Below are 24,847 nucleotides of genomic sequence, written 5' to 3'. Positions count from 1 at the left end.
ACCATTGTGCCTTCAGAGCTGGTCAGACGTGCCACAGAAGAGTCACCACTGTCTGATGCTCAGATTTCAGGCCAGCACCTGTGGTATATGAGGCCTACACTGACAGCTGGTGAACATGCCCTGAAGCGGGACAGTCTGGAGCTTCACCTATACCAGCTGCTTCCCCTGCAGGTTGAGCCCTTGGGTTCTGGTGGCCACTGGGCTTAGGAGGGTCCCTAGGATGGTAGAGAAAACGAGTCCAAGGGCAGACCGGGCTCAGGACAGGCAGCAGACTGGCGATACCAGAGACAGGCCAAGGGTGAGGGCAGGCGGCAAGCAAGTGTAGACAGGTGCGAGATGAGGTCAAGTACAGGCGGCAGGCAAGCGTGGTCAGGTCCAATTCAAGAGGTCGGGTCCAGGTGGCAGGCAAGCGGTCAGTACCAAGAGATCAAGCCAGAAGAGGACAAAGACGCATGAAGAGACACTGGCCAAGACTGGGACAAGGAGACGAGGCAGGCAAGGCTGGACACAGGAACATAGGAACAATCAGGAATGCAGGAGAGCCAATGTTGAGGCGAAGGTAGGGTACCCAGCCACACTGATGTCATTTTCAGATGCCTTCTTTGAATTTCTTACTAAGAGGCCTTTAAACATTGGTGCAGCGCTTGCACGCCTAGAGTTCGGCGGGGGCAAGATAGGCTGGAAGCGTCAGTGGGGTCTCAGGCCGCAGTCAGCAGTGCTACTTGCTGGTAGTGTCGGGGGTGAGTAAGGTGGCTCACGGGGTCGTCCAAGCTGCCAAACGTAACTGTGTTATCCTACAAATGGCTATTAACTTCAGTATTTCTGAAAAGAGGCAATTCCTGAACTGTTCCTTTAAAGATATTTAGTATATTCTGGTTAGACTTGGATATACAGCTATCAAACCTAAAGTTCAAATCCTGTCTCTCCCACTCTGAGCCTGCGGTATGGAGCAAGTCCTCTCTTTCTGTATCTTTTCATTTTAATCAGCTTTAGAACTCCACTTTAAAAGAAATGAATAATTTCCTCATATGCTGACTCTGCCATAGTGAATTTCCTAATGCAGTGAATATTTCCTGAAGTCTAGTTTCCTTCTAATGTATTTCCCTGATACAGGGAAGATGCTTCTTGTTAGGGTGAATAATGACCAGCTGGCACAGTGCATCTTGTTGAAAGGAAGCCCTCCTGCCTCATGTGCTTTCTTCACAAATAGAAATGAACATAATTTAGAGTTCTTATATCAATGTGAGAGACAAGTGCATGCATTGCCTCCGCATGCTTGCCTTTCTAGATTTTTCCAATATTTTAGACAGAGGCTAGGAACAAAGCTTTTCTGAGAGAGTAACTTTCTGAACACACATTTTCTTCTTTTGTTCCATAAAATTTAGAGTTCTCCTGGACTTGACCTGAGTAGTTTGCTTTAAGACAAATAGTTTTGGTTTTTTTTTCCCCTGTATAGTTCAAATGGTATGGTCTCTTTGGTACCGCATTCTTCCGTACATAAGCTATGCTTGGTATGCACTATGTAAATCTGTTTCAAAGAAAAGAAAGTATTGAGCAAGGAGCATTGCTTGTTGAAGAAAACAATAGATAATGTTTCAGGTGCCTGGACTAGTACTTTACTTGGCAAGAAGTCTGTTTGAATGTTAAAGTTGACAGTGAGCGTCTTGGTAGCCATAGCAATAGGGCAGTGGAGTGAAAATGGCTTAATTATATTGTAGGAGCCTGATTATTCAAAGGTTCTTGTAAGATGGATTTCAAATAGTAATACCTACCAGTTTTTGTTTTTTTTTTACCTATCGATGTCATTTGAAGCTCTGTGTAGGTGCAGAATGGTAGAAATGCCTTTGACACCAGTAGCCAGAGCGTGTGTCAAGTGCCAAAAGCTTGGGAACCAGCCACTCAGTACAATAAGCTTCCTCTGCTTCCCTTGCTCTGCTCTAATAGGTCCGCTGACAGCAGTTACTTAAGCAACTTACTGCTGGTTTAAGGGCTCAGGGTAATAAAAAAAAAAAAAAAAAAAAAAAGAATTCATTTATACCGGCCATCTTGCAAGGAATATAATCTTGAAATTTAGCAACTTTTCTTTTTGATTTTGTTTCCCATTAAGTAACCCCAATAAAATTGGGGAAAGAAAAATGTGTTTCTCTAGGTGCTATTGTTTGTTGTAGTTTTACTACTGAAACTGGTAATGGGGAATCAAGTTAATGTTTGACAATATCGCTCAAGGAAAGAGGAGTTCAAGGTCGTAACTCATGCTGACTTTCACAGTGAGTCATCAGAGCTGGGTATTCACCTGCAGAATGTGTGTTAGGGTGAACGCCAAGGCCATACTTTCTCCTGGAGGCTCTTTAAAAGAGGCCACACGATTACGTTACTGCTCATGCCTATCCATACACCTTTAATTTGTTTTCCCCTTACTTCAAGTTTTCTGGCTGTATTGTGTTTATCTATGGCTTTCCCTCTTCATTTCACCTTCTGTAGATTTATGGGGTAGAGACATGTCACTGCTGGTGAAAAATAAACAGAGCTGCCACCATGAAGAAGTGGGAGGCAGCCTTTCAAATGAGAAATTACTTTTTTTTTTTTTCTAAGCTTATTTTTCTAAATAAATATTGTAGTTGCGTATTCCATCCCGGGCCCTGGTACTCCCTTTTCCTCCCATTTTAGGGCAAATGGGGAGAGAAGCAGTTTTTAAGCAGGCCCGGTTTGTGTTTTTATTCTGTTTGTCCTGGACACTGGCTTTGAGCCTGTGTGGAAGTGAGGAAGGGAAGAGCTGTGATGGGGCCCCCCCAGTGTCGCCATCATGTGTATCCCTAAGTATATCATGCACCATGCGCTGGGTTTAACTGTGCTGGTTAGTGGACAGCCTTGCTTTTATGGTGCAGGGTCCCTGATAACTAGTGTTAACATTAAAACTGCAAAGTAAACAAAGGACAATATGAAGACTCTGGTGATTATCAGTAATATCTCTGCTCAAATTGTTTCTGACCTGGTGACAGGATGCAACACATTTTGCTGCTATAGCTGCTGGTTATCCTCTTTCTTCCAGATTTATATGGAGACTTTCCTGCTCATTTTTTTGTGGGAAGTCTTTGATTTCCTCTATCAGTTTTGGGAATGTGCATTTCTGATATATTTTTATTTTGCACAGGAGGTAATCATTTTTATTTTGCACAGGAGGTATGCAGTGTCAGACTTTTGGGGGTTTCCGATTCAGGTTTTGTTTGCATATTTTTAATTTGTGATCATTTATTCTGTGTTTGCCGAGTCTGTGTTCTACATTTGTGACTGAGGCGAGGTATTTTGCTAGCATGTAGGTTTTGTGAAGGGTTTGATAACAGCCTAACTTGTTTATTGGCATTTCCCAATAGGAGGTGTATGGGTGTTTCAGGGTCTCTTGTAATATCTGTAGTGTTAGCAGCAATTTGGGGTGGAACAAGAAGGCAAATGTGTTTTAGCTGAGCTCCCGATATACTCTTCATTCACTTTATTTCCTGTTAAAATTTGCTGTAATGGTGAAAAGGAAGGGTAAGGTCTAGTGGATCCCAGGTCTACCCTGTGCCTGGACGAATTGAGTGTTTTGTTATACGGGGAGCAGCAACACCAGTTACCTTCATTGTGGAGCCATTGGGAGGTGAGGTGGGCACAAGAAGCAGCAGACCTCCTTGGCTATGGAGGTGTTTCCTTCAGCCCAAAGGATAGGAGGACAAAAGCCTGGGACCCAGGCTTGCCAGAGGGCAGAGATGTGAGATACTAGAACAGTTACTCAGTGATGATATCACTGACCTTAGAGGCACAGATGGAATACTCACTGGAATGGCTGCTGTTGGATTCAGCAGGGCAGGCTTTCATTGATGCCTTGTATGGAGTCGCTGATTCTACAGCCCATATGCAGACCCAGCCCTTTGTAATCAGTACAGTGTTGGAAGAGGTGGAGTGATGAATGTTTTCTATGCCCACAGGAGATATTTTCCTTGGTGCTATATGGTTGGCCATTAAGTTAGCGAGTAGCACATTTAAAACAAATTGGAGAAAATTATTTTTCACTCAATGCACAATTAAGCTCTGGAATTTGTTGCCAGAGGATGTCGTCAAGGCAGCTAGGGTAGCTGGGTTTAAAAAAGATTTGGATAAGTTCCTGAAGGAGAAGTCCATAAACTGCTATTAATAGGGAATAGCCACTGCTTGTTGCTGGCATTAGTAGCATAGGATCTTTTTAATGTTTGGGTTCTTGCCTCTACTTGTGACTTGGATTGGCCACTGTTGGAGACAGGGTACTGGGCTTGATGGACCTTTGGTCTGCCCCAGTATGGCATAACTTATGTTCCTCTGTTCTTATGAGTGTTTGGGCAAGTCTCTGTCTGGGCAGTTTGCTCAGCCATCTTCTAAGACTTTATCACTGATGGTTATGGTTTCTGTTCAAAAGACTACCCTGTTAGATTGCATTAAGTCTGGAGAATGTGGAGTCTTGCATTGGAAAGTTCAGTAGGATGAATTCTTTTTGATCAAGGACAATAAATACTTCCATAATAAGCTGGAAATGTTTGAAAATACTCTCAAATGTAAAAATGTACTTTTGCCTAATTTTCCTGAATCTGAGAACATTTCTCCTGGTAAAATATTTAAAAGCATTTGCTGGAAATTTTGAAAAATTTCCCAAAGACTTAAGCTTTAGTTCCTAGGGATTTTCTATTTACCTTTACCTAAAAGATAGCAAAGACTCTCCAGGCTCTTCTTATATCTTTGACCTTATAGCTTTTCTTAAAAGCTTTGGAGGAACTTCTGTAACTTCAGCAACCCTGACTGTGAATTTTGTTTAGAGCTGGACTGTGATTGAATATTGAGGCTTAAAAAAAATCCACAAGGAATAATTGTTTGAAAAGCAAGAGGTTTTCTAAAGGAGCCTCGTTTTGTTGTTGTACCCAAGGGTGGTACAGACTGGATCTTTATTTTTCCTAAAATTCAACTGCAAATGTGGTGTTAAATTTAAAAACAAAATTGAAGTATATATATGTATATTTTGAGCCTTCTCAACTCTCCTTTCTTTGGTGATTAAATTGGTTCTGGATTCCAACTCCTTGATTATATCTGGGGACAAAATGACATCGAAGGTATAATGGTTGTATCTGTTTATTGCTGCCTCCTTAGTTAGATTTTGTGACACCATGTTAGAATATTTTATCTTGCCTTTTTCCTGCTGATTGTTTTCGGTTTTGCCCTTTTAGTCTCGGGATTCTTTGCCTCCTAATATGGTGGACTGTAGTGGCTGGTCAGATAAGGTTTTATTGTGTGATGTTGAAAATATATTGCCTGCTTTTTCTTTTTATGTTAAATTTTCCACTGTTCTTTCACTTTTCTTAACAAGAGTAATTTGTTGGGATTTTAAATAAATACAAAATGCAAAAAAAAGGCCATCTGTAGGACTGCCTTTTCATTGGTAGCACTGTTGCTGTTTGAGTCCTGGGAGTTAGTGCTGCTTTGGTATGGCAAGTTCGCTACATGTGCACTGAGTTTTTTTTTTTTTGTTTTGGGCTCTTTTTGCAGAATTCTGTATTTTAAAATTTGCCCATTTTGTGTTGTTGTTAGTGAGATGACAACAGAATCTGAGTATTTCTTTTTTTGCATGATTAATAGGAAGGAAAAACGTCCTAGCTCTACTCTGCACCTTTTGTTGGGGATGTTACTGTGGATGTGGCATGTGTTTCTGGGGCCCAGCTCTGGCCCCAGAAACACCTCCACTCATCCAGGTAAATTTATATGTGAACACTACATAAGCGTGTAGGTTTACTCGCATATTAGACAAACAATTTTGTAAAAGGCCTTACTGCTGGTAAAATAATATTTTACCAATGGAAATGCTTTGAACATTACCCTCTTTGAGGAGATGAAAACACAGCATGTGCAATGTCTGGCAAAGGTGGTGCATGGGGTCTGAAAGCAGACCTTTAAGGCACAATAGTTCCTTTATTTTGCAGTACAGAGCAATTTATGCATTGTGGGCCATTGGGAAGCCATTCTTTAAAAAAAAAAAAAAAAATATCAAAAGGGAAAGGATCATGGCCTTAAGACACAGTTGTCGTTAATGCTCACCTCTATCTTACTCAACTTTTATCATAATTCTAGTCTTGTTAGGCATGCAGAATTATATTGTATATATTACTATATAGAATGTTACTATAGCAATAAAATTGCCTATGTCTAGGGCCAGTAAAACATCTTTTTGGTTGGGGAGAAAGCAAGCCAACCAAGCTCTACAATCTACTACCTCCCCCTTGCCATCTCTCTTTTTCTTCTCCTCCCCTTTCCATATCTTCTTAATACTCTTTCTTTCTCTCCCTACTGTACTCCTTCCCCATTCGTATGATGCTTGACAGCAGGAGGAAGAGAGCAGCTTCCTCCTTTTCCTCTTCTGCTGCCTGGTCCAACTATAGCTTTGAACCACACAGCTGTACAGAGTCCCATGTGGTTCAAACAGCAATCAGGCCTAGAACTACAGAGGTGGAGGACATGCCTAATGTATCACTGTTCCTCTTCTTCTGCCACCAAACAGTTACTGCCTGCCCAACTCTGCCCTCGATCTCCTGTAATGATTCTGCAGGTAGGTGAGATTTTTGTGGAGCCATGGCTCCTGTGGCCCACCCCTTCTGACGCCTATGTTTATGAAAGGCTATCAGACTTGGTGTAAAGAAGCTAGATGATTTTACATAATTAGGACAAGGAATGAAATGCCAAATTTCTTCAGTGAATTTCTAATGCCTTATGTTTGGCATCCCGGGTTTCTGTATGGATTTTACGGTTGCACAACCTAAACCTCATCTGAAAAATTCCCAAATGTTTTAAAGAAAGGAGAGAAAGACCTCAGAAAGTTGATGCTGCGGCTATCAAAAAGCTCAAAACATCACTCTTTTCAATCATCGGTCACTCCAACCTCCACATTTCATTTTTGACTACTAATTTATTTATCTTCCCTTTTGTTTAAATCACTCAAGATTTTTTTCATTTTGTTTTTCATATACTTAAAAATCTGGTCTTATATTTTTAAGTTTATGAAAAACAAAAAAAGTTTGAGCAATTTAAATAAAAGAGAAGTTAAATTAATAGCCAAAAATGAAAAGTGGAGGTTGCAGGTTTTTATGATCAATGATTGAAAAGAGTGATGCTATTTTGAGCTTTTTGATGGCCGCAGCACCAGTTTTCTGAGGTCTTTTCCTCCTTTCTTTAAAACATTTTGGAATTTTTCAGGTGAGGCTTAGGTTGAGCATGGATTTTACTGTTGGCACACAGTTAGAAGGTAATTTCAAAGCCATTTTCGCTTTTCCTGTAGAATACAGTTCTGTGGTTATTGTGTTTGTAATAATGGAAAATTTCAATAAATAAAATTTCAAAAGAAATGTCCTTTTACAAAGTTGCCCTCTGTGGGTAAATTCACACGCTTATGACCTGTAGGCAATCAAGTTTACTTGCAATGAACTGAGGCGTTCCCAGGGCGGGGTTGGGCAGGGGTTAGAATTTACATACAAAACTCAACTGAAAAACACTAAGCACACATTTAGTAGGGATATGCATTTGTTTAAAATGAAAGTGCAAAACACGACAAATAAGACTAATTTGTTTCGTTCACGGGGGGGGGGGCGGGCCCCAAACCAAATCAGGCTCTCTCTGAATGAAACAAACCTTGTTTGTTTTTCTTTTAAACTAATGCATTGGGCCTAGGCCTAGGCCTGAAGCCGGTGCCTCGCCTAGGGCATAAGCCAAGCCCCAAAGTTGGAGCCCAAGCATGATGTCAGTACCTCAGCATAGGCCCAAAGCTGAGGCCTCGCCTAGGCCAAGGCCCAGAGCGCGATGCTGGGGTCTCAGTGGACATACGGGATGACGCGAGGCCTCGGCCGAGACTCCTAAATTCGTAGGGTAACCGATAAAGGACCCAGGTCTGACATCGCGGCCCAACCCGGAGGCCAGGTCCTGACACTGAGGCCTTGGCCCAGACCCAGGCCTGATGCCATTAATCAACCCAGAGGCTGGGTCCCAATGCTTGGACCTCAGCCTGGGCTGGAGCCCGAGCTCAAGCCGACCCTGTGATCTTACTTGGAGGCTGAGTCCCTTCACTAGGGTTTAGGCCCAGACCCAGGCCTAATGCTGTGACCAAACCCAGGTCCCAACACCTGGGCCTCAGCCTAGGCCCGAGCCCAGGCCCAACTCCATGCCCAATCTGGAGGCCAGGTCCCAATGCCAGGGCCTCGGCCAGAAGGCTGCGAGCTGACAGGAGGCCAGGTCCCAATACTGGGGCCTCAGCCCAGGGTTAGGCTCAGGCCTCAGAGCCCAGACATGGGAGCACCTCTTCGGATCCTTTTCTTTCTTTGGCTTTTCAACGCCAAATGGCGGTGATCGTTAGGGTCGTGCTGTAGTTAAGAACATAAGAAACTGCCATGCTGGGTCAGACCAAGGGTCCATCAAGCCAAACTAGGCCACAAGAACCTGGCAATTACCCAAACAGTAAGAAGATCCCATGCTACTGATGCAATTAATAGCAGTGGCTATTCCCTAAGTAAACTTGATTAATAGCCATTAATGGACTTCTCCTCCAAGAACTTATCCAAACCTTTTTTGAACCCAGCTACACTAACTGCACTAACCACATTCTCTGGCAACAAATTCCAGAGCTTTATTGTACATTGAGTGAAAAAGAATGTTCTCTGATTAGTCTTAAATGTGCTACTTGCTAACTTCATGGAATGCCCCCTAGTCCTTCTATTATTCGAAAGTATAAATAACAGAGTCACATCTACTCGTTCAAGATTTCTCATGATCTTAAAGAACTCTATCATATCCCCCCTCAGCCGTCTCTTCTCCAAGCTGAACAGCCCTAACCTCTTCAGCCTTTCCTCATAGGGGAACTGTTCCATCCCCTTTATCATTTTGGTTGCCCTTCTCTGTACCTTCTCCATCGCAACTATATCTTTTTTTAGATGCGGCGACCAGAATTGTACACAGTATTCCAGGTGTGGTCTCACCATGGAGCGATATAGAGGCATTATGACATTTTCCGTTTTATTAACCATTTCCTTCCTAATAATTCCTAACATTCTATTTGCTTTTTTGACTGCTGCAGCACACTGAGCCGACTATTTTAAAGTATTATCCACTATGATGCCTAGATCTTTTTCCTGGGTGGTAGTTCCTAATATAGAACCTAACATCGTGTAACTACAGCAAGGGTTGTTATTTTTCCCTATATGCAACACCTTGCACTTGTCCACATTAAATTTCATCTGCCATTTGGATGCCCAATCTTCCAGTCTTGCAAGGTCCTCCTGTAATGTATCACAGTCTGCTTTTATTTAACTACTCTGAATAATTTTATATCATCCGCAAATTTGATAACCTCACTCGTCGTATTCCTTTCTAGATCATTTATATATATATATATATATTGAAAAGCACCGGTCCAAGTACAGATCCCTGAGGCACTCCACTGTTGACCCTTTTCCACTGAGAAAATTGACCATTTAATCCTAGTTTCTGTTTCCTGTCTTTTAACCAGTTTGTAATCCACGAAAGGACATCGCCTCCTATCCCATGACTTTTTAGTTTTCGTAGAAGCCTCTCATGAGGGACTTTGTCAAACGCCTTCTGAAAATCCAAATACACTGCATCTATTGGTTCACCTTTATCCACATGTTTATTAACCTCTTCAAAAAAATGAAGCAGATTTGTTAGGCAAGACTTCCCTTGGGTAAATCCATGTTGACTGTGTTCCATTAAACCATGTCTTTCTATATGCTCTATGATTTTGATCTTGAGAATAGTTTCCACTATTTTTCCCGGCACTAAAGTCAGGCTCACTGGTCTATAGTTATCCGGATCACCCCTGGAGCCTTTTTTAAATATTGGGGTTACATTGGCCATCCTCCAGTCTTCAGGTACAATGGATGATTTTAATGATAGGTTACAAATTTTAACTAATAGATCAGAAATTTCATTTTTGAGTTCCTTCCGTACCCTAGGATGCATACCATCCGGTCCAGGTGATTTGCTACTCTTTAGTTTTTCAATCTGGCCTACTACATCTTCCAGGTTCGCAGTGATTTTGTTCAGTTTGTCTGACTCATCACCCCTGAAAACCATCTCCAGAACTGGTATCTTCCCAACATCCTCATTAGTAAACACGGAGGCAAAGAATTAATTTAGTCTTTCTGCAATGGCCTTATCTTCCCTAAGAGCCCCTTTAACCCCTCGGTCATCTAATGGTCCAACCGACTCCCTCACAGGTTTCTTGCTTTGGATATATTTTAAAAAGTTTTTATGAGTTTTTGCTTCTGTGGCCAACTTCATTTCAAATTCTCTCTTCGTCTGTCTTATCAATGTTTTACACTTAACTTGACAATGCTTATGTTTTATCCTATTTTCTTCAGATGGATCCTTCTTCCAATTTTTGAAGGATGTTTTTTTGGCTAAAATAGCCTCTTTCACCTCACCTTTTAACCATGACGGTAATCGTTTTGCCTTCCTTCCACCTTTCTTAATGCATGGAATACATATGGACTGCGCCTCTAGGATTGTATTTTTAAACAATGTCCAAGCCTGTTGAACACTTTTAACCTTTGCAGCTGCACCTTTCAGTTTTTTTCTATTTTCCTCATTTTATAAAAGTTTCCCTTTTGAAAATTTAGTTAGAGCTGCAGATTTACTTATTGTCCCCCTTCCAGTTTTTAGTTTACATTTGATCATGTTATGATCACTGTTGCCAAGTGGCCCCACCACCGTTACCTCTCTCACCAAATCCTGCGTTCCACTAAGAATTCATTCTAAAATAGCTCCCTCTCTTGTTGGTTCCTGAACCAATTGCTCCATGAAGTAATCATTTATTACATCCAGGAACTTTGTCGCTAGCAAGTCCTGATGTTACATTTACCCGGTCAATATTGGGGTAATTGAAATCTACCAAGCAAAAACAAGAAGCAAAAGCCTTGCACATCAATAAATATCCATACATCCAGCGTGCAAGGAAATAGTAACGCAAGTCCACCTTCAAAATTATAATAAATTTTTATTGATTAGCTGAAATTCTTCAATATTAATAGTGGCAACTCCATACGTCTTCAATAACAGATATTAAAGTCCCCCGACACGGTCCGTGTTTCGCGGTCGCTGCATCGGGAGGGACCCACAATCAGTATCATCTAGAACATAAAGATAATAAAGCTGATGGACCTAACAAAAATGGCTACACAGTTTCAATAAATTTTCAAACATACCTTGTACATGCATCATGGAGCGCATCGGCTCACACGATTGAAAGACGATTTAAAGAGGTAATTTGGCGCCAAAAGACAGCAGCTATCGCGATAGATTCGTTCGTATAAGCCCCGCCCTCTCTATACACGGTTCAACCAAACAAATGCCATTCTACATCCCTGTTTAGTCCCTTAGGATGGACGGAGGAAAGCATAAAAATCCACTTCTGTTCCCGTCTACCTAAAATTTCTGAGTAATTACCTCCCCTAAATGGGGGAACAACCACCTCTAAGACTGAAAACTGCAATTCAGCAATAGTGTGTTGATTTAGGGGAGGTAATTACTCAGAAATTTTAGGTAGACGGGAACAGAAGTGGATTTTTATGCTTTCCTCCGTCCATCCTAAGGGACTAAACAGGGATGTAGAATGGCATTTGTTTGGTTGAACCGTGTATAGAGAGGGCGGGGCTTATACGAACGAATCTATCTCAATAGCTGCTGTCTTTTGGCGCCAAATTACCTCTTTAAATCGTCTTTCAATCGTGTGAGCCGATGCGCTCCATGATGCATGTACAAGGTATGTTTGAAAATTTATTGAAACTGTGTAGCCATTTTTGTTAGGTCCATCAGCTTTATTATCTTTATGTTCTAGATGATACTGATTGTGGGTCCCTCCCGATGCAGCGACCGCGAAACACGGACCGTGTCGGGGGACTTTAATATCTGTTATTGAAGACGTATGGAGTTGCCACTATTAATATTGAAGAATTTCAGCTAATCAATAAAAATTTATTATAATTTTGAAGGTGGACTTGCTTTACTATTTCCTTGCACGCTGGATGTATGGGTAATTGAAATCTCCCATTATTATTGCACTGCCAAATTAGTTTGCTTCCCTGATTTCTTTTAGCATTTCATCATCTGACCATTTTGTCCAGGTGGACAGTAGGGATTTCTACCCATATAGATTCTACTGAGCATTTAGTCTCTTGTATGATCTTTATCCTGTTGGACTCTATACCCTCCCGGACATAAAGTGCCAAACCCCCACCAAGTTGATCCTGCCTATCATTGTGATATAATTTGTACCCTGATATAGCACTGTCCCATTGGTTATCCTCCTTCCACCAAGTCTCTCTGATGCCAATTATGCAAATCTCATCATTTACTGCTGTATACTCTAACTCTCCCATCTTATTTCTTAGACTTCTGGCATTGGCATACAGACATTTCAACCTGCTTTTCAATTATGAATAATTTGGAAATCATTAGCTTCTGTGGTCTGGCCTATACATGTCTCCACAAGGGGTAATTTTATAACAAACTGCATAGACTTTGCACTAATTTTCAAAGGGAAAGTATGTGCAAGCTTTTCCTTTAAAAATTACCCTACGAAAACTACCCATACATGTTTACACTTGCTAATATATGCATATAATGTTTTGGGGAAAATTTGCATACATTCATTTGAGAATACAAACATATGTACATAAGTGCAAACCCCTAACCCATTGCCACCCCCGGGGGACACTTTTGCTCACTGCAGATATACTTGCATACATACAGTCCATAGCCACACAGGTTTATCCGCATATCAGGTAGAAAATTATGTAAAAGGGCATTTCACAGGTAAAGTATTGTTATAACGTGTGGAAATGGCTTTGAACAATTTTCACATTGCATTGAGACAGACTCCACAGGTACTTTTCACCTGCTGACTTTACACTGATTTTCAAAGTGAATGTGACTTTGGCTTTGAAAAGTGCCATGGATGCAAAATGCCCGCAGACATATACACCTGTTTTGTTTTGTTTTTGTTTTGTTTTTTTTGTGTGTATGGATGCTTTTTTTCATGTGAAATGATATTCATAGATTTGATAATGCAAAATTACATGTGGTGTTTTCCTCCTCTAATCTAAACTTGCCTCTGGGAATGCCTCCTCTTAATGTGATGAAAAGAACGTGTATTGTGGGACATCCCCACGCTTCTGGTTTTCAGACAGCCAGTTTTACCCATGCAAATCTCTATCCACCTGTGTAAATGGCTTTGAAAATTGTCCTCCCCCCTACATAAAGTACAAACTGGTGCAGGATTTCACCCCCTCTATCCAGCAGGGCCTCCATTATCTCCACCATTGATCCCTTCTTCCTGCCTACATTATATAGCAGAACTAATGCACTTTGAGTGTGACCTATAGAATTCAAATAAAATGGAGGATTTTATCTTGTTGCTGCATTTTCATTTTTTTTTTCTTGAAAGTCCTTTGCCTAAATACTTTGCAGTTTTATTAATGTTTCAGAAAGGTATGTGTGGCTGCCTGTGGTGTACGTTTCTTTACAGCAAAATTCACATCCAGTGCGTTGTTTCTCTTCCAGTGCAATGAAACATCTTTCTTTTTTGAAACACCTAGTAAAACTGCCTGCAAACATCTCTGGAAGTGTTGTGTGGAGCACCATACATTCTTCAGGTAGGTGGACATGATTTAATGACTCCTCCAAACCAATTTTAGGATCTTTAAATTAGAAATATAAAATGCATTTTTATATCAGCATCTTTCCATATAGGGGTCATTTTCAAAGGAGTTAAGTGTGTAAATGTAACTTGCTATCATGACAGTTTTGAAAAGCCACTTACCTGAGTAAAATGCACTTACGTGAGTAAATCCTATGGAGAATTCAATGGAATATATTGTAGCAATTTTCAAAAGCCCACTTACCCAGTTTTACTTGAGTAAATGCTTTTTAAAATCAGGCACTTAATGATGACATAAAATGTTCCCTCTTTATTTTGGTACATATTAATATTTATTCATGGTGTACTTCCCTTTTTAGTTAATTTAAGTATTTAGAAATAAAGATAAATACGTTTTAAGTGATACCCTTTTACTGGGCTAAATTCAATACAATTTTTATTTTTTATTTAATAATCCAACTTTCATCACTGGTCTGCCACTTCAAAACGGATTGCATTCAGGTATTGTAGATATTTCCCTGTCCCCAAAGGGCTCACAATCTAACAGATTCATCAAAATGTGTTAACGCATAGATAATGCCCGCAATAAGAAAAAGAAATTTTAGAATTACTGCACCCTGCGATAACATACCATTTTGCATCTGTAGCATCACCTGGTGCGGTAAATTTATTGCACCCACGATAATTACTATTTTTGCATCTTGTGCTAGGGGGAGGGAGAAAGGCGCTCTCTATCTTCTAGGTCTTCATCGTAGTGAAGTATTTATATCGCTATAGGAGTGCAATCTAGTAAGTTGAGGTGAGGTGTTGTGGTGCTTTAGGGTTTTTGGGGCCAATTTTACATGCAGAGTGAGACGTATGAACAGCACAGTACAACTCGGTGAAGATTTGACATCATTTGGAGTGAGGAAAATCCTCACAAAGATGTTCTCTCAACCTAGCTTGATGGACTCTATAACTGGATACTATCAAGCTCTCTCTTTCTCTCTCTCTCTTGTCCACTCTCAAGCCCAGAAATGGCCAAAATGCAATTCTAAAAATTTATTGCGAATTGTGTTATGCCTATTTCGGTAATATCGCACAGGTTAACGCCAGGAAAAAAAGTGTAGTTATTTCTGGTGTTAAAACTGTGCGATACTGCCCCTTGTTTTTGTAAATCCCGCCCAAACTCCTCCCTGATCCCACCCCTTTCAAAAATTTGCATTTGCCCCATGCGCTAGCATCATTATTACATGCTTTAACGCCATAACACATTTTGATGAATGACCCGGTTAATTTGTATCTGAGGACGTGGGGGATGAAGTGACTTGTGCAAGGTCACAAAGAGTATTAGCAGGATTTGACCAGCAGGCTTTCTTCATTCTCAGCCCACTGCTCTAACTGCTAGCCTATTCCAACACTTTGCTTGGAGAGTTATGCTGCCTTCATGAGGTTAGAAATTTTAAAGGTGTCAGGTGCTCACTTTGGTCTGTTAACTGAGTTTAGAATGTAGCACATCTCAGTCTTTTTTTTAAAGTATGTTTTTGAAAAATTGAAAAATGCAGTTAATTTAGATCTGGTTGTCTGTCACAGGAGCTGTCCAGACCTCGGTGCTGAACAGCAGTGAAAAGTGCTTTAATAACCTCTAGTTTTATTTATCAATCTTGTTTTGCACAGTTTTGTTTTTTTTAATTTATACTTACATTTCCTGTTGGAGGAAACTTCCCTTCAGTCCTTGGGGCCAACAAGTGTTCCTGAGTCACTTGCGCATCCCTTTTGTGATGGTTAATTATATATAAAGAGGGATAAAAAGGAGATTATAAAAGGTGAATTTTGCAGGATAATCTTGGCAAAGTAAGGAAAAGTAGAAGAAATGTTTTCAAAATTATGTGGGGGAAGGGGGATTTTTTTTGTTAGAGTAAGAGTTGACTCGATAGAGTAGGATTTCCTACTTTTCCCTACTCAAGAACATTTTTGTGCAGTCAGAATCATTCCCATTGACACGCAAGGGCTCTGTGCAGCTGTAGTCCAGTCTAGAATTACTCTTGCTCAAATATATTTGGGTCTGAGGGTGCCCAAAAGAGGATAGATGATGTGCATGCATTTTATGAATCTGTCTTTACTGTTAAATCTGTGGATGGAGTGACCGCATCTTTGGTGTCTTGAATATTTATTTATTTATTTATTTATTTATTTATTTAAGGTTTTTTAATACCGGCATTCAAGAACTCGTTCTCATCATGTCGGTTTACAGAAAACAGGGGTGCAGAAATATAACCAAAAACATAACTAAACGTGGAGAAGAGAAGCAGTTACAATTAACAAGGGATCATGAACTGGGATTATAAGAAATAAAAGAGATAGAGGAGAATAATTATATACAAGTGTACAATGTAAATAAGGAGTTCTCTATAAATACAAGAGAACAAAATAAATATGGAGTCCATTATATACAGCTACTTAGCATAGGAGTCATTGATGGATCTTGTTAGGTGGAGTTCGGGAAGGCTTGCCTGAAAAGCCATGTCTTAAGTCTTTTCCTAAACGTTAAGAGGCACGGTTCGTTTCTTAGATCTGGTGGGATAGAGTTCCATAGCGGAGGGCCTGCTGTTGAAAGGGCTCGGTCTCTCAAGGTTCTGTGATTAGTAGTTTTTACGGGTGGAACAAGGAGGCATCCTGTGTAGGCTTCCCTAGTCGGTCTTGTTGATTCGTGAACACGGGGAGGAATTTGTAGGTCGATTGTGGTGTGTTGGTGAATGATTTTGTATAATAATGTGATGGATTTGTAAATTACTCTGAAGTGGATTGGTAACCAGTGGAGGGCTTGAAGGACTGGAGAGATGTGGTCTCTTTTTCTGGTGTTTGTTAGTAAACGTGCTGCTGTGTTTTGGACCATTTGGAGTGGTTTTGTATATGAGGAGGGGAGGCCAAGAAGAGTCGCGTTGCAGTAGTCTAATTTGGAGAAGATGAGGGCTTGGAGAATGGTTCTGAAATCTTTGGCGTGGAAGAGTGGTCTTATCCTTTTTAAGACTTGCAGTTTATAGAAGCAGTCTTTGGTTGTTTTGTTGATGTGGGCTTTGAAGTTCAATTTATTGTCGATTAGGACACCTAGATCCCTTACATGAGTGGTTTGAAGGTTGGTTGGAAGACAGGCTGTGGGTTTGTTATCGGGTGTTATGAGTAGGACTTCAGTTTTAGATGAGTTTAGTACCAGATTAAGGCTGTTGAGGAGGCTTTTAATTTCTAGGTGGCAGGATTCCCAGAATTCGAGGGTTTTTGAGTATGATTCTTTGATAGGGATCAGGATCTGGATGTCGTCCGCATAGAGAAAGTGTATTAAGTTGAGGTTGGTGAGGAGTTGGCATAGTGGGAGGAGGTAAATATTAAATAGTGTAGGGGATAAGGAGGAACCTTGTGGGACTCCGACGGTCGAATCGTGGCGTGCTGATTCTTTGTTCTGTATTTTTACCTTGTAGCCTCTGTTGGTTAGAAATGATTTGAACCAGGAGAGCGCTAAGCCAGAGATTCCTATAGCAGCTAACTGTTTAATGAGGATCGCGTGGTTTACGGTATCGAAAGCTGCTGAAAGGTCTAGAAGGACCAGCAGAAATGATTGTCCTTTGTCTGTACCTAGGATGAGGAGGTCTGTTAGGGATGTAAGAAGGGATTCTGTGCCGCGATTTTTGCGGAATCCATGTTGTGAGGCGGAAAGCAGTTTGTTATCTTCAATGAAGTCCGATAGTTGGGAGTTAACAAGCTTTTCCATAATCTTGGCTATGATAGGTAGATTAGCTATTGGGCGGTAATTGTTGGGGTCTTTTAGGTCCAGGTTGGGTTTTTTTAAAAGTGGTTTGAGTGAGGCTTGTTTGAGGTCTTCTGGGAAGGAACCTTGTGAGAGCGAACAGTTGATTATGTCAGCCAATGTTTTGGAGATGGTTTCTGGTATTGTGAGGAGAAGTTTTGTTGGTATATGGTCCGCTGGGTGTGAAGATGGTTTCATTTTTCTAAGGATGGTTTGGATTTCAGAGGAGGAGGTAGGTTCAAACATTTCTAGGTGGGTGTTTTTGATGTGTGGCATTAGCGCTTGAGTTAGGGGAGTGATATTGGAAGGAAGTTGGGTAAGCAGATTCTTGATTTTGTCTTGAAAGAAGAGAGCGAGTTCATCTGCTTTGGCTTGAGCTTGATTACTAGGGCATTCTGGTGAGGGTACTTGGGTGAGGGTGGAAACGTAGTTGAATAAAGCTTTCGCGTCAAAGACTAAGTTATGAATTCTGGCGGCGAAAAAGTCTCTTTTTGCTTTGGAGGTGTAGGCCTTGTATTGTTGTAGCGTGCGTTTGTAGTCTGAGAGTGTGCTGGGATTTGGAGTTTTCCGCCAGTTAGATTCCTTTTGTCTTAGTATTTGTTTAATCCTTCTAAGATCGTTTGAGAACCATGGTTGTTTTTTGGAGGCATCTGGGTGAGATTTTTTTGTTGTAAGTGGGCAGAGCTTATTGGCTATTGATTCCGTGATCGTATTCCAGGAGTGTAAAGCAATATTAGGATCAGTGAGAGTTATATCGTGAAGGTGTTTGGTTAGTTGAATGGTAAGGTCTTCTGGATTGCAGGGTTTCCTGTAGGTAAAGGATGGAGAAGGTGTGTGACTGGTGGTAGATTTTTCCAGTGAGAATGATGTAGAAATGAGGGAGTGATCAGACCAGGGTACCTTCAGATTTTTTATTGGGGAAGTCGATTTTATGCCTTTGTTGATAAAGATCAGGTCTAGTGTGTGGCCTGCTTTGTGTGTCGGGTTATTGACTATTTGGGAGAAGCCCATCGCTGAGAATGCTAGTAAAAGAGTTTGGCAGCTAGGTGAGAGAGTAGGGTTGTCCATGTGGAGATTAAAATCTCCGAGTATTATTGCTGGGGTGTCCAGGTTGAGGAGTGTTGTTGTTATTTCGATGATGGATGAGACGTCAGATTCTAAGAGTCCCGGGGGGGCGTAGACTAGAAGTATTTGGAGTTGGTGAGATGTGAAGAAGCGTATCTCCAGTTTATTATTGGAGTGGATCGGATGTTGAGAGAATTTGAGGTCTTTTTTTGTAGCAAGAAGGATTCCTCCTCCCCTTTTTTTCAGTCTAGGAAGGGAAAAGATATCGTAGGTTAGCGTCGGTAATTGGTTTAAGATTGCCGTATCTGATGGTTTCAGCCATGTTTCTGTTATTGCGCAAATGTCAGGCTTGGTGTCGGTGAGGTAGTCATTGAGAATTAGCGACTTTTTCGTTATAGATTGCGCATTGAAGAGCGATAGGGTGAATAGGGTGAGGCCTAGTAGTTGTGTTATTGGTGCTATTAGTATTGGTGTGAGTGATTTTAGGTTGTGGAGGTTTGCTTGTCTAGTCAGATTTCTTTTCTGTGGGAAGTAGTGATGTATGATTGGGATTGAGAATGTTGGATGCATTTTGGAGGCTGGATCCTTTTAAATTGTATGTGTTATATAGGATGTTTGATTCGATTGATTGCAGTTGTTGAATGGATTTGTTGAGTTGTGGAGTAGTTGCTGGTTTGATGCTGGAGTCCTGTAGAATTGTTTGAGTGTGGCTTCAGTTGTGAGGTTGATTGTCTTTGTCTGGAGTGGTTGAGTGGGTGCTGTATTCCTGTGCGTTGTCAGAGTATGTCACCTGAGCAGTCGTTTGTCTCTGGCTGTGTCGTCATGCATTGGAAGTTTCAGATGGGGTGCTTGAGTGTTAGATGGTTGACTTGGGTGGTGGTTAGATGGTTGACTTGGGTGGCGGGCCTCTCTCCCAGCACCTATCTGCTCCGGGGACCTGCTCTCCACGTTGCAGTCTGCGGCAAAGAGGGCGACTGAGATCGAGCCGGCGTTTTTAAATTTGGCGCGGTCGCGTTGGATTGACGTCACTGGCGCGACAGGGTCGTCTTGGGCGTCGTCGGACTATCGGTCGGTGCCGGAGGGCCTGGCTTGTGGCTTCCTGCGGCGGTGGGCGGAGAGCGGAGAATCAGCCGGATCGGCGCGATTTCAAGCAGGAGGAGGTAAGTGTGGAACTTCCCCGTGGCCGGGGCGGGGGCCCACGGAGGTAGGGCGAGATTCAAAGGCCTTACCCCGATGGGCTCAAGCGCCGGCTGCGCGGGCCTCTCTCCCAGCACCTATCTGCTCCGGGGACCTGCTCTCCACGTTGCAGTCTGCGGCAAAGAGTCTGCGGCAAAGAGGCAAAAAAATATCTTTTCTAGGATCATTCCCAATATCATTTTTTACAGATGTGTTCTGGTTATCTGCTTCTATGACTGCCTCGGTTCAGCTTTTTTGCATCATTCGTCCTCTGCGATTAATTTTTGGTGGCTCTAGTTCAAGATGAACATTTTTATTTTCAGTCATAAAATGTTCTCTCTGAACCAATCAGGTGTCCTGTGAAGTGCCTACATTTTCATAGCTGTATAGTTACTGCATTCATATTCTGTCAAATAAACTGCATTATATGATTTCAATATATAATTTTTATTTCTTAACTAACGCAGAATGCCAGAAAATGATTCCAATTCTCTGTCAAGAAAACTTAGCAAGTTTGGTTCCATGACTTATAGACACCGGTACAGGTAAACATGTTTTTTTGTATCCTGAAACTTTTAGCAATAGTAGATAAAACTGAAACATTTTCATGTAATAATATGAAAATTATGACATTTTGGACTCCTTTTACAAAATCCTGAGAATTATCTAAAATGGAACTAATGAAAGGAAAGACTTCTTGTGGTGAACTCACCACCTTTTCCCAAATGTTTCTGTATTATTAGTTTTTGGAATTTCTTGATGTTTGTAGAAATAAGTGCATGAGCACTGAAAGATTAGAAAATTGAATAGCAAGAACACATACTAAAGTAACATAACATATTAAATGATGGCCAAAATGGTCATCTGTTCTGCCCAGCAGATGTTTAGTAAAGTCATTATGCCAGCAGTGCCCAAACTATGGGTTGCAACTTCAAATAGTATCACAGAATCTTCATTTGAGGTTATAAGTGTGTTCACAAGTAAAAAAAAAAACAAAAACCAACCAAGTTGATGCATACAACAAGCCTGTGCTTTCCTCACATTCATGCAACTGAGAAGAATGCAGAGCAGGGAGCCATTTGGTCTCAGTTGCTTTTCCCAACACATGTGCTGCTGGCTGAAGAGTGAAGAGCCAAGGACCATATATAATTATGTCCTGTTATCTGCTGTCAATCACGAGTCCAGAAAGAAATGTTGCAGATCTGTTCTTCCCCATTTCCTTCTTTCTCAGCGATCATCACTGCCACCAGCAAGGATGGTAATTTCTGCCAGTGGCGTAGCCAGAATTGGTTTTTTGGGTGGGCACAAGGTTAACATGGGTGGGCTGTAGGCATGCAAGTCTGAGACCTACTAGAATGCCATATAATGCACCCTAGAATGGCTTTCTGAGTAATTTGCAACAGCCATTATGCATCAAGTGTGAAACTTTAAAACATTTTACCTCAATTATTTCAAGCACTTACCAGCATTAAAAATTCCTTATTAATCAGAATTTATTTTATATTTATTGCAGTTTATAAATGCACAAGCATAGAAAACAGTCAGATCCAATCATGTAATAAAACAAAAATTAATGTATTCTTTCATAAACCATCTTTGCAGAAAACCAGAAATCTTCATAAATACAATAAAATATAATTAATCATCAGAATAGGTGCAGTGCAGAGCTAGGGCAATTCACATTACAACTAACATGAAAAAAAATTTTCAAATTCTGGTGTCACCTCAGCAAAAAATAACCCTCCACTGCTATTTTGGGAAGTAACACAAACTCTTGCAAAGAAAGAGGCATCTAGAACCTTGCCATACAGTCACAGCACTGACTCTCAGGATTCAAATAACAGCAACCTTATGAAAAAGCAGCAATGCAAATACTACACCAGGCCCTAGAACATTAATACCTCACCTACGGGAATAACAGAACAAGCTGGACTACTACTACTAAAGAGAAACTACACGCTAGCATAAATACTGCATTTGAGTCACATACACAGGCAAAACAGAGACCGATCTTTACCTAATATAGAAATAAGAGACCACAAATTAGAAACAGAAACATGCAGATAAAACCAAAATAGAAAGCCTGAGAAACTAAAGAGCAAAATACAAAAATATAAGAAATGCACATTCCCAAAGATGGCATATCTAACATCTCAAAATATATATATATATATTTTTTACCTTTGTCTGATCTTTGTATTTTTCTAATCAGTTGGTCCTGGTCTCTTTTTCCTATTTTGTCCCTTGTCGTCATTTCCTAATTCCTTTACACACACACACGCGCGCGCTTTCTCTCACAGACTCCCTCACGCACTCAGGCTCTCACTCTCATATGCTCTTTCCCCCTCATACAAGCTCACATTCTCTGCAGACACACATACAAGCTCTCACTTTCTCACCCCTCCCTAGGCTTACATTCTTATGCACACACAGAAGCACATCCAGGCACCCATTCTCACCCACACACTCAAACCAAGACTCCCATTCTCACCCACAAACCGATGCTCCTATTCTCACCCACACATACACATATTCAAGCTCCCATTCTCACCCACACATACACATATTCAAGCTTCCATTCTCACCCATACACACACCCAGGCTCCCATTCTCACCCACACATACACATTCAAGCCCACGCACAGCTTCTGCTTCCTCCCCCTCCCAAGCAGGAAGATCAGTTGGCCTCTCCTGCTGCCACCGGCCTCCTGCTATCTTTGGGCTGTATGGCACACCGATCCTCCTGCTTGAGGGGGAGGAAGCAGAAGCTGTGTGTGGCGCTTTTGCTCCCTCCCCCCACCCCCAAAATAGGAAGATCGGTGGGCCATACGGCCACAGGATCGATTCCCCATGTGTGCCATGCAAATGCACGGAATGGTGCACCGGCCCTGGGTTGTCCTCTTCGCCGCATGGAAATGGGATCCTGCGACGGTCTTGCAGGTCCGGTGCTCCACTTCCAGTTGGATGGGCCTGGGTCTAAATTGGGTAGGCAGCTGCCCACCCGTGGCTACGCCACTGATTTCTGCAGGCCTATACCCCTAACAGCAAAACTTCCATTGCTGCCAGCCCAGGCCTTTTCTGCAATACCCCCCCCCCACACACACACACACACACTTCCTCAGTTACCACCACTACTGTGAGCCCAGAGCTGCTCTCTACCTTTGATGATTGCTGCCAGCCCAGACCTTCTATCCTTTGACCACTACCACTAACTCAAATCTGCATTTTCTCCACATTCAACGATTAAAGCTGCTACCACTACTACTAGCTGCACAGCAGGAGGAGTTGGCCTGAAGCATCCCATTCTCCTCCTCCTGCCAGCTCTAATGCTTGGATGGAGAGGAATGTTGAAAGAGGAAACAGACATGAAGTGAACCTGGGGGGAGAGAGTGAAGTGAGTCTGGGGGGAGAAAGTGGATAAGTCTGGGATGGGATCCTGGTGAAGGGTATGAGAGAGAAGAGTAAGACTGGGGGGAAGGGAGGGTATAAATTTGGGTAAGGGATTGCGAAAGGGGAGAGAATCTGGAAGGAAAGAGTGAGGTGGAGAACCATGGGGATGAGCCTGGATATGTGAGAGAAGGAATGAACCTGAAGTGGAAGAAGTAGAGGGGGTGAGTCTGGAGTGGAGTAGAGAAAGAGAGGGGATTGGCTCGAGAGGGAGGTTGAAAAGGGAATGATATTTTTTAATTTTTAATTTCTTTTGGGCCCCTTCCCTCCCCCCCTGACAATCTATTTTAATCATTGTCTGGGATCTTGTGAATTTTCACATGCCAAAGTGGAGTCACACTGGAAAAAAGTTTGAGAAGCCCTGCATTATTTTAAAATATCTGTGCTTTGCTTGGTTTTCATTTGCTAAGAAATGCACATTGTGCTGACAAATGAAACTCCATTGTGAGATGACAGAGGGATGAGACCCAAAGGCCTTCAGTGCTGCAGAGGATACTTTCCCAGTCAAGAACGATAGCTCTTGCTATTACAAATTAAGCCCATTGTGAAAATCTTTGAAATACGGAAGGTTATTGAAACAGAAATAAGATGAAAGATCAAGAGCACAAAGTCTGTCTACTCTGCCCATTTCTCCTACCTAATGCAGAGACTGTGATCTCCAGCTTTGCCCTTGCTTCCCCATCACTTATGATCTTCTGTGCATGTGCCATGCTTTCTTCGATACAGTTGCCATTTTTGCCCCACATTGCTCCAGGGTGAAATTGTTTCATGGAATCCACCAAACAATTTGGATTCAGAGGAGCTTTCTTACACAGAATCTGGGGAAAACTAAAATACTGTGGATTAGTAAGGAACCGGTTTCCAGTGACACTTGTGGCCTACAACTTGATGTACATCTTTCCACATTTAAATCAGAGCTGCGGGATTTGTGTGTAATGTTGGATACTGCCTTAACTTTTAAGTCACAAATTAAAGCCATTCTTAAATCTTCTTTTTATCAATTGCATTTAGTACAACGACTTAAGCATAATCTTGCTGTTTCTGATTTTCACATTTTAGTTCAAATGTTAGTGTTGGGGACCATTGGATTGTTGTAATTCAGTATCTGTTGTCTTATCTAAATACCACGTGTTGGCACTACAGGCTATTCAAAATTCTGCAATGTGCCTAATTGATAGTTGTACCAGATTTGATCATATTACTGCTTAACTGTTTAATTTATGTTGATTGCCAATGGATATGCAGATGACAATTAAAAATGTTGATGATGTTGTATAAAGCTTCTAGATATGAAGGCCCTCAATTTATGCAGATTCAAGCCTCCTTTTCACCCCCCCCCCCCCGCGCCTGCTTACGCAGTCTATATAATGAAGTCTCCAGGCTTATTTGTGATATAACAGCCTTTATGTGGGTATATTAAGGCTTTAGCACAAGCTTAACATGGCATAATTTATACAACCAAACATATCGAACTTACATAATTGTTATCAAAACATGGTGGACTTTGCAATAGCCTATCTATTGTGCAAAGAGGGGTTGGGGTGACCATACTGTTGGATCCACCGCCTATTTTCTTTTGCTCTATGTCCTTGCCATCCCAGCCATTGAAGCCATAGTCCATTGGGACCGTTGGCATGTGTTTTGGCTGGGGCCCCCTTTCCGTAGAAGTC

General features: G+C 41.5%; 1 protein-coding gene across 6 annotated transcripts in view; it reads left to right on the top strand.

Moving 5' to 3' along the window:
* Window positions 1–24,847, top strand: part of EPB41L4A (erythrocyte membrane protein band 4.1 like 4A) — a 726,290-nt gene that overhangs the window by 461,731 nt on the left and 239,712 nt on the right. For all 6 annotated transcript variants that reach the window (XM_029571795.1, XM_029571770.1, XM_029571789.1 and 3 more), the window contains 2 exons: window positions 13,612–13,703; window positions 20,198–20,275. In XM_029571795.1, coding sequence (XP_029427655.1) covers window positions 13,612–13,703; window positions 20,198–20,275 — 170 coding nt within the window. The remainder of the gene's footprint in view (window positions 1–13,611; window positions 13,704–20,197; window positions 20,276–24,847) is intronic.

Source organism: Rhinatrema bivittatum, chromosome 1 (assembly GCF_901001135.1).
Source record: "Rhinatrema bivittatum chromosome 1, aRhiBiv1.1, whole genome shotgun sequence".
In the NCBI taxonomy this organism is placed as follows: domain Eukaryota; kingdom Metazoa; phylum Chordata; class Amphibia; order Gymnophiona; family Rhinatrematidae; genus Rhinatrema; species Rhinatrema bivittatum.
This window is presented reverse-complemented; position numbering and strand designations above follow the sequence as displayed.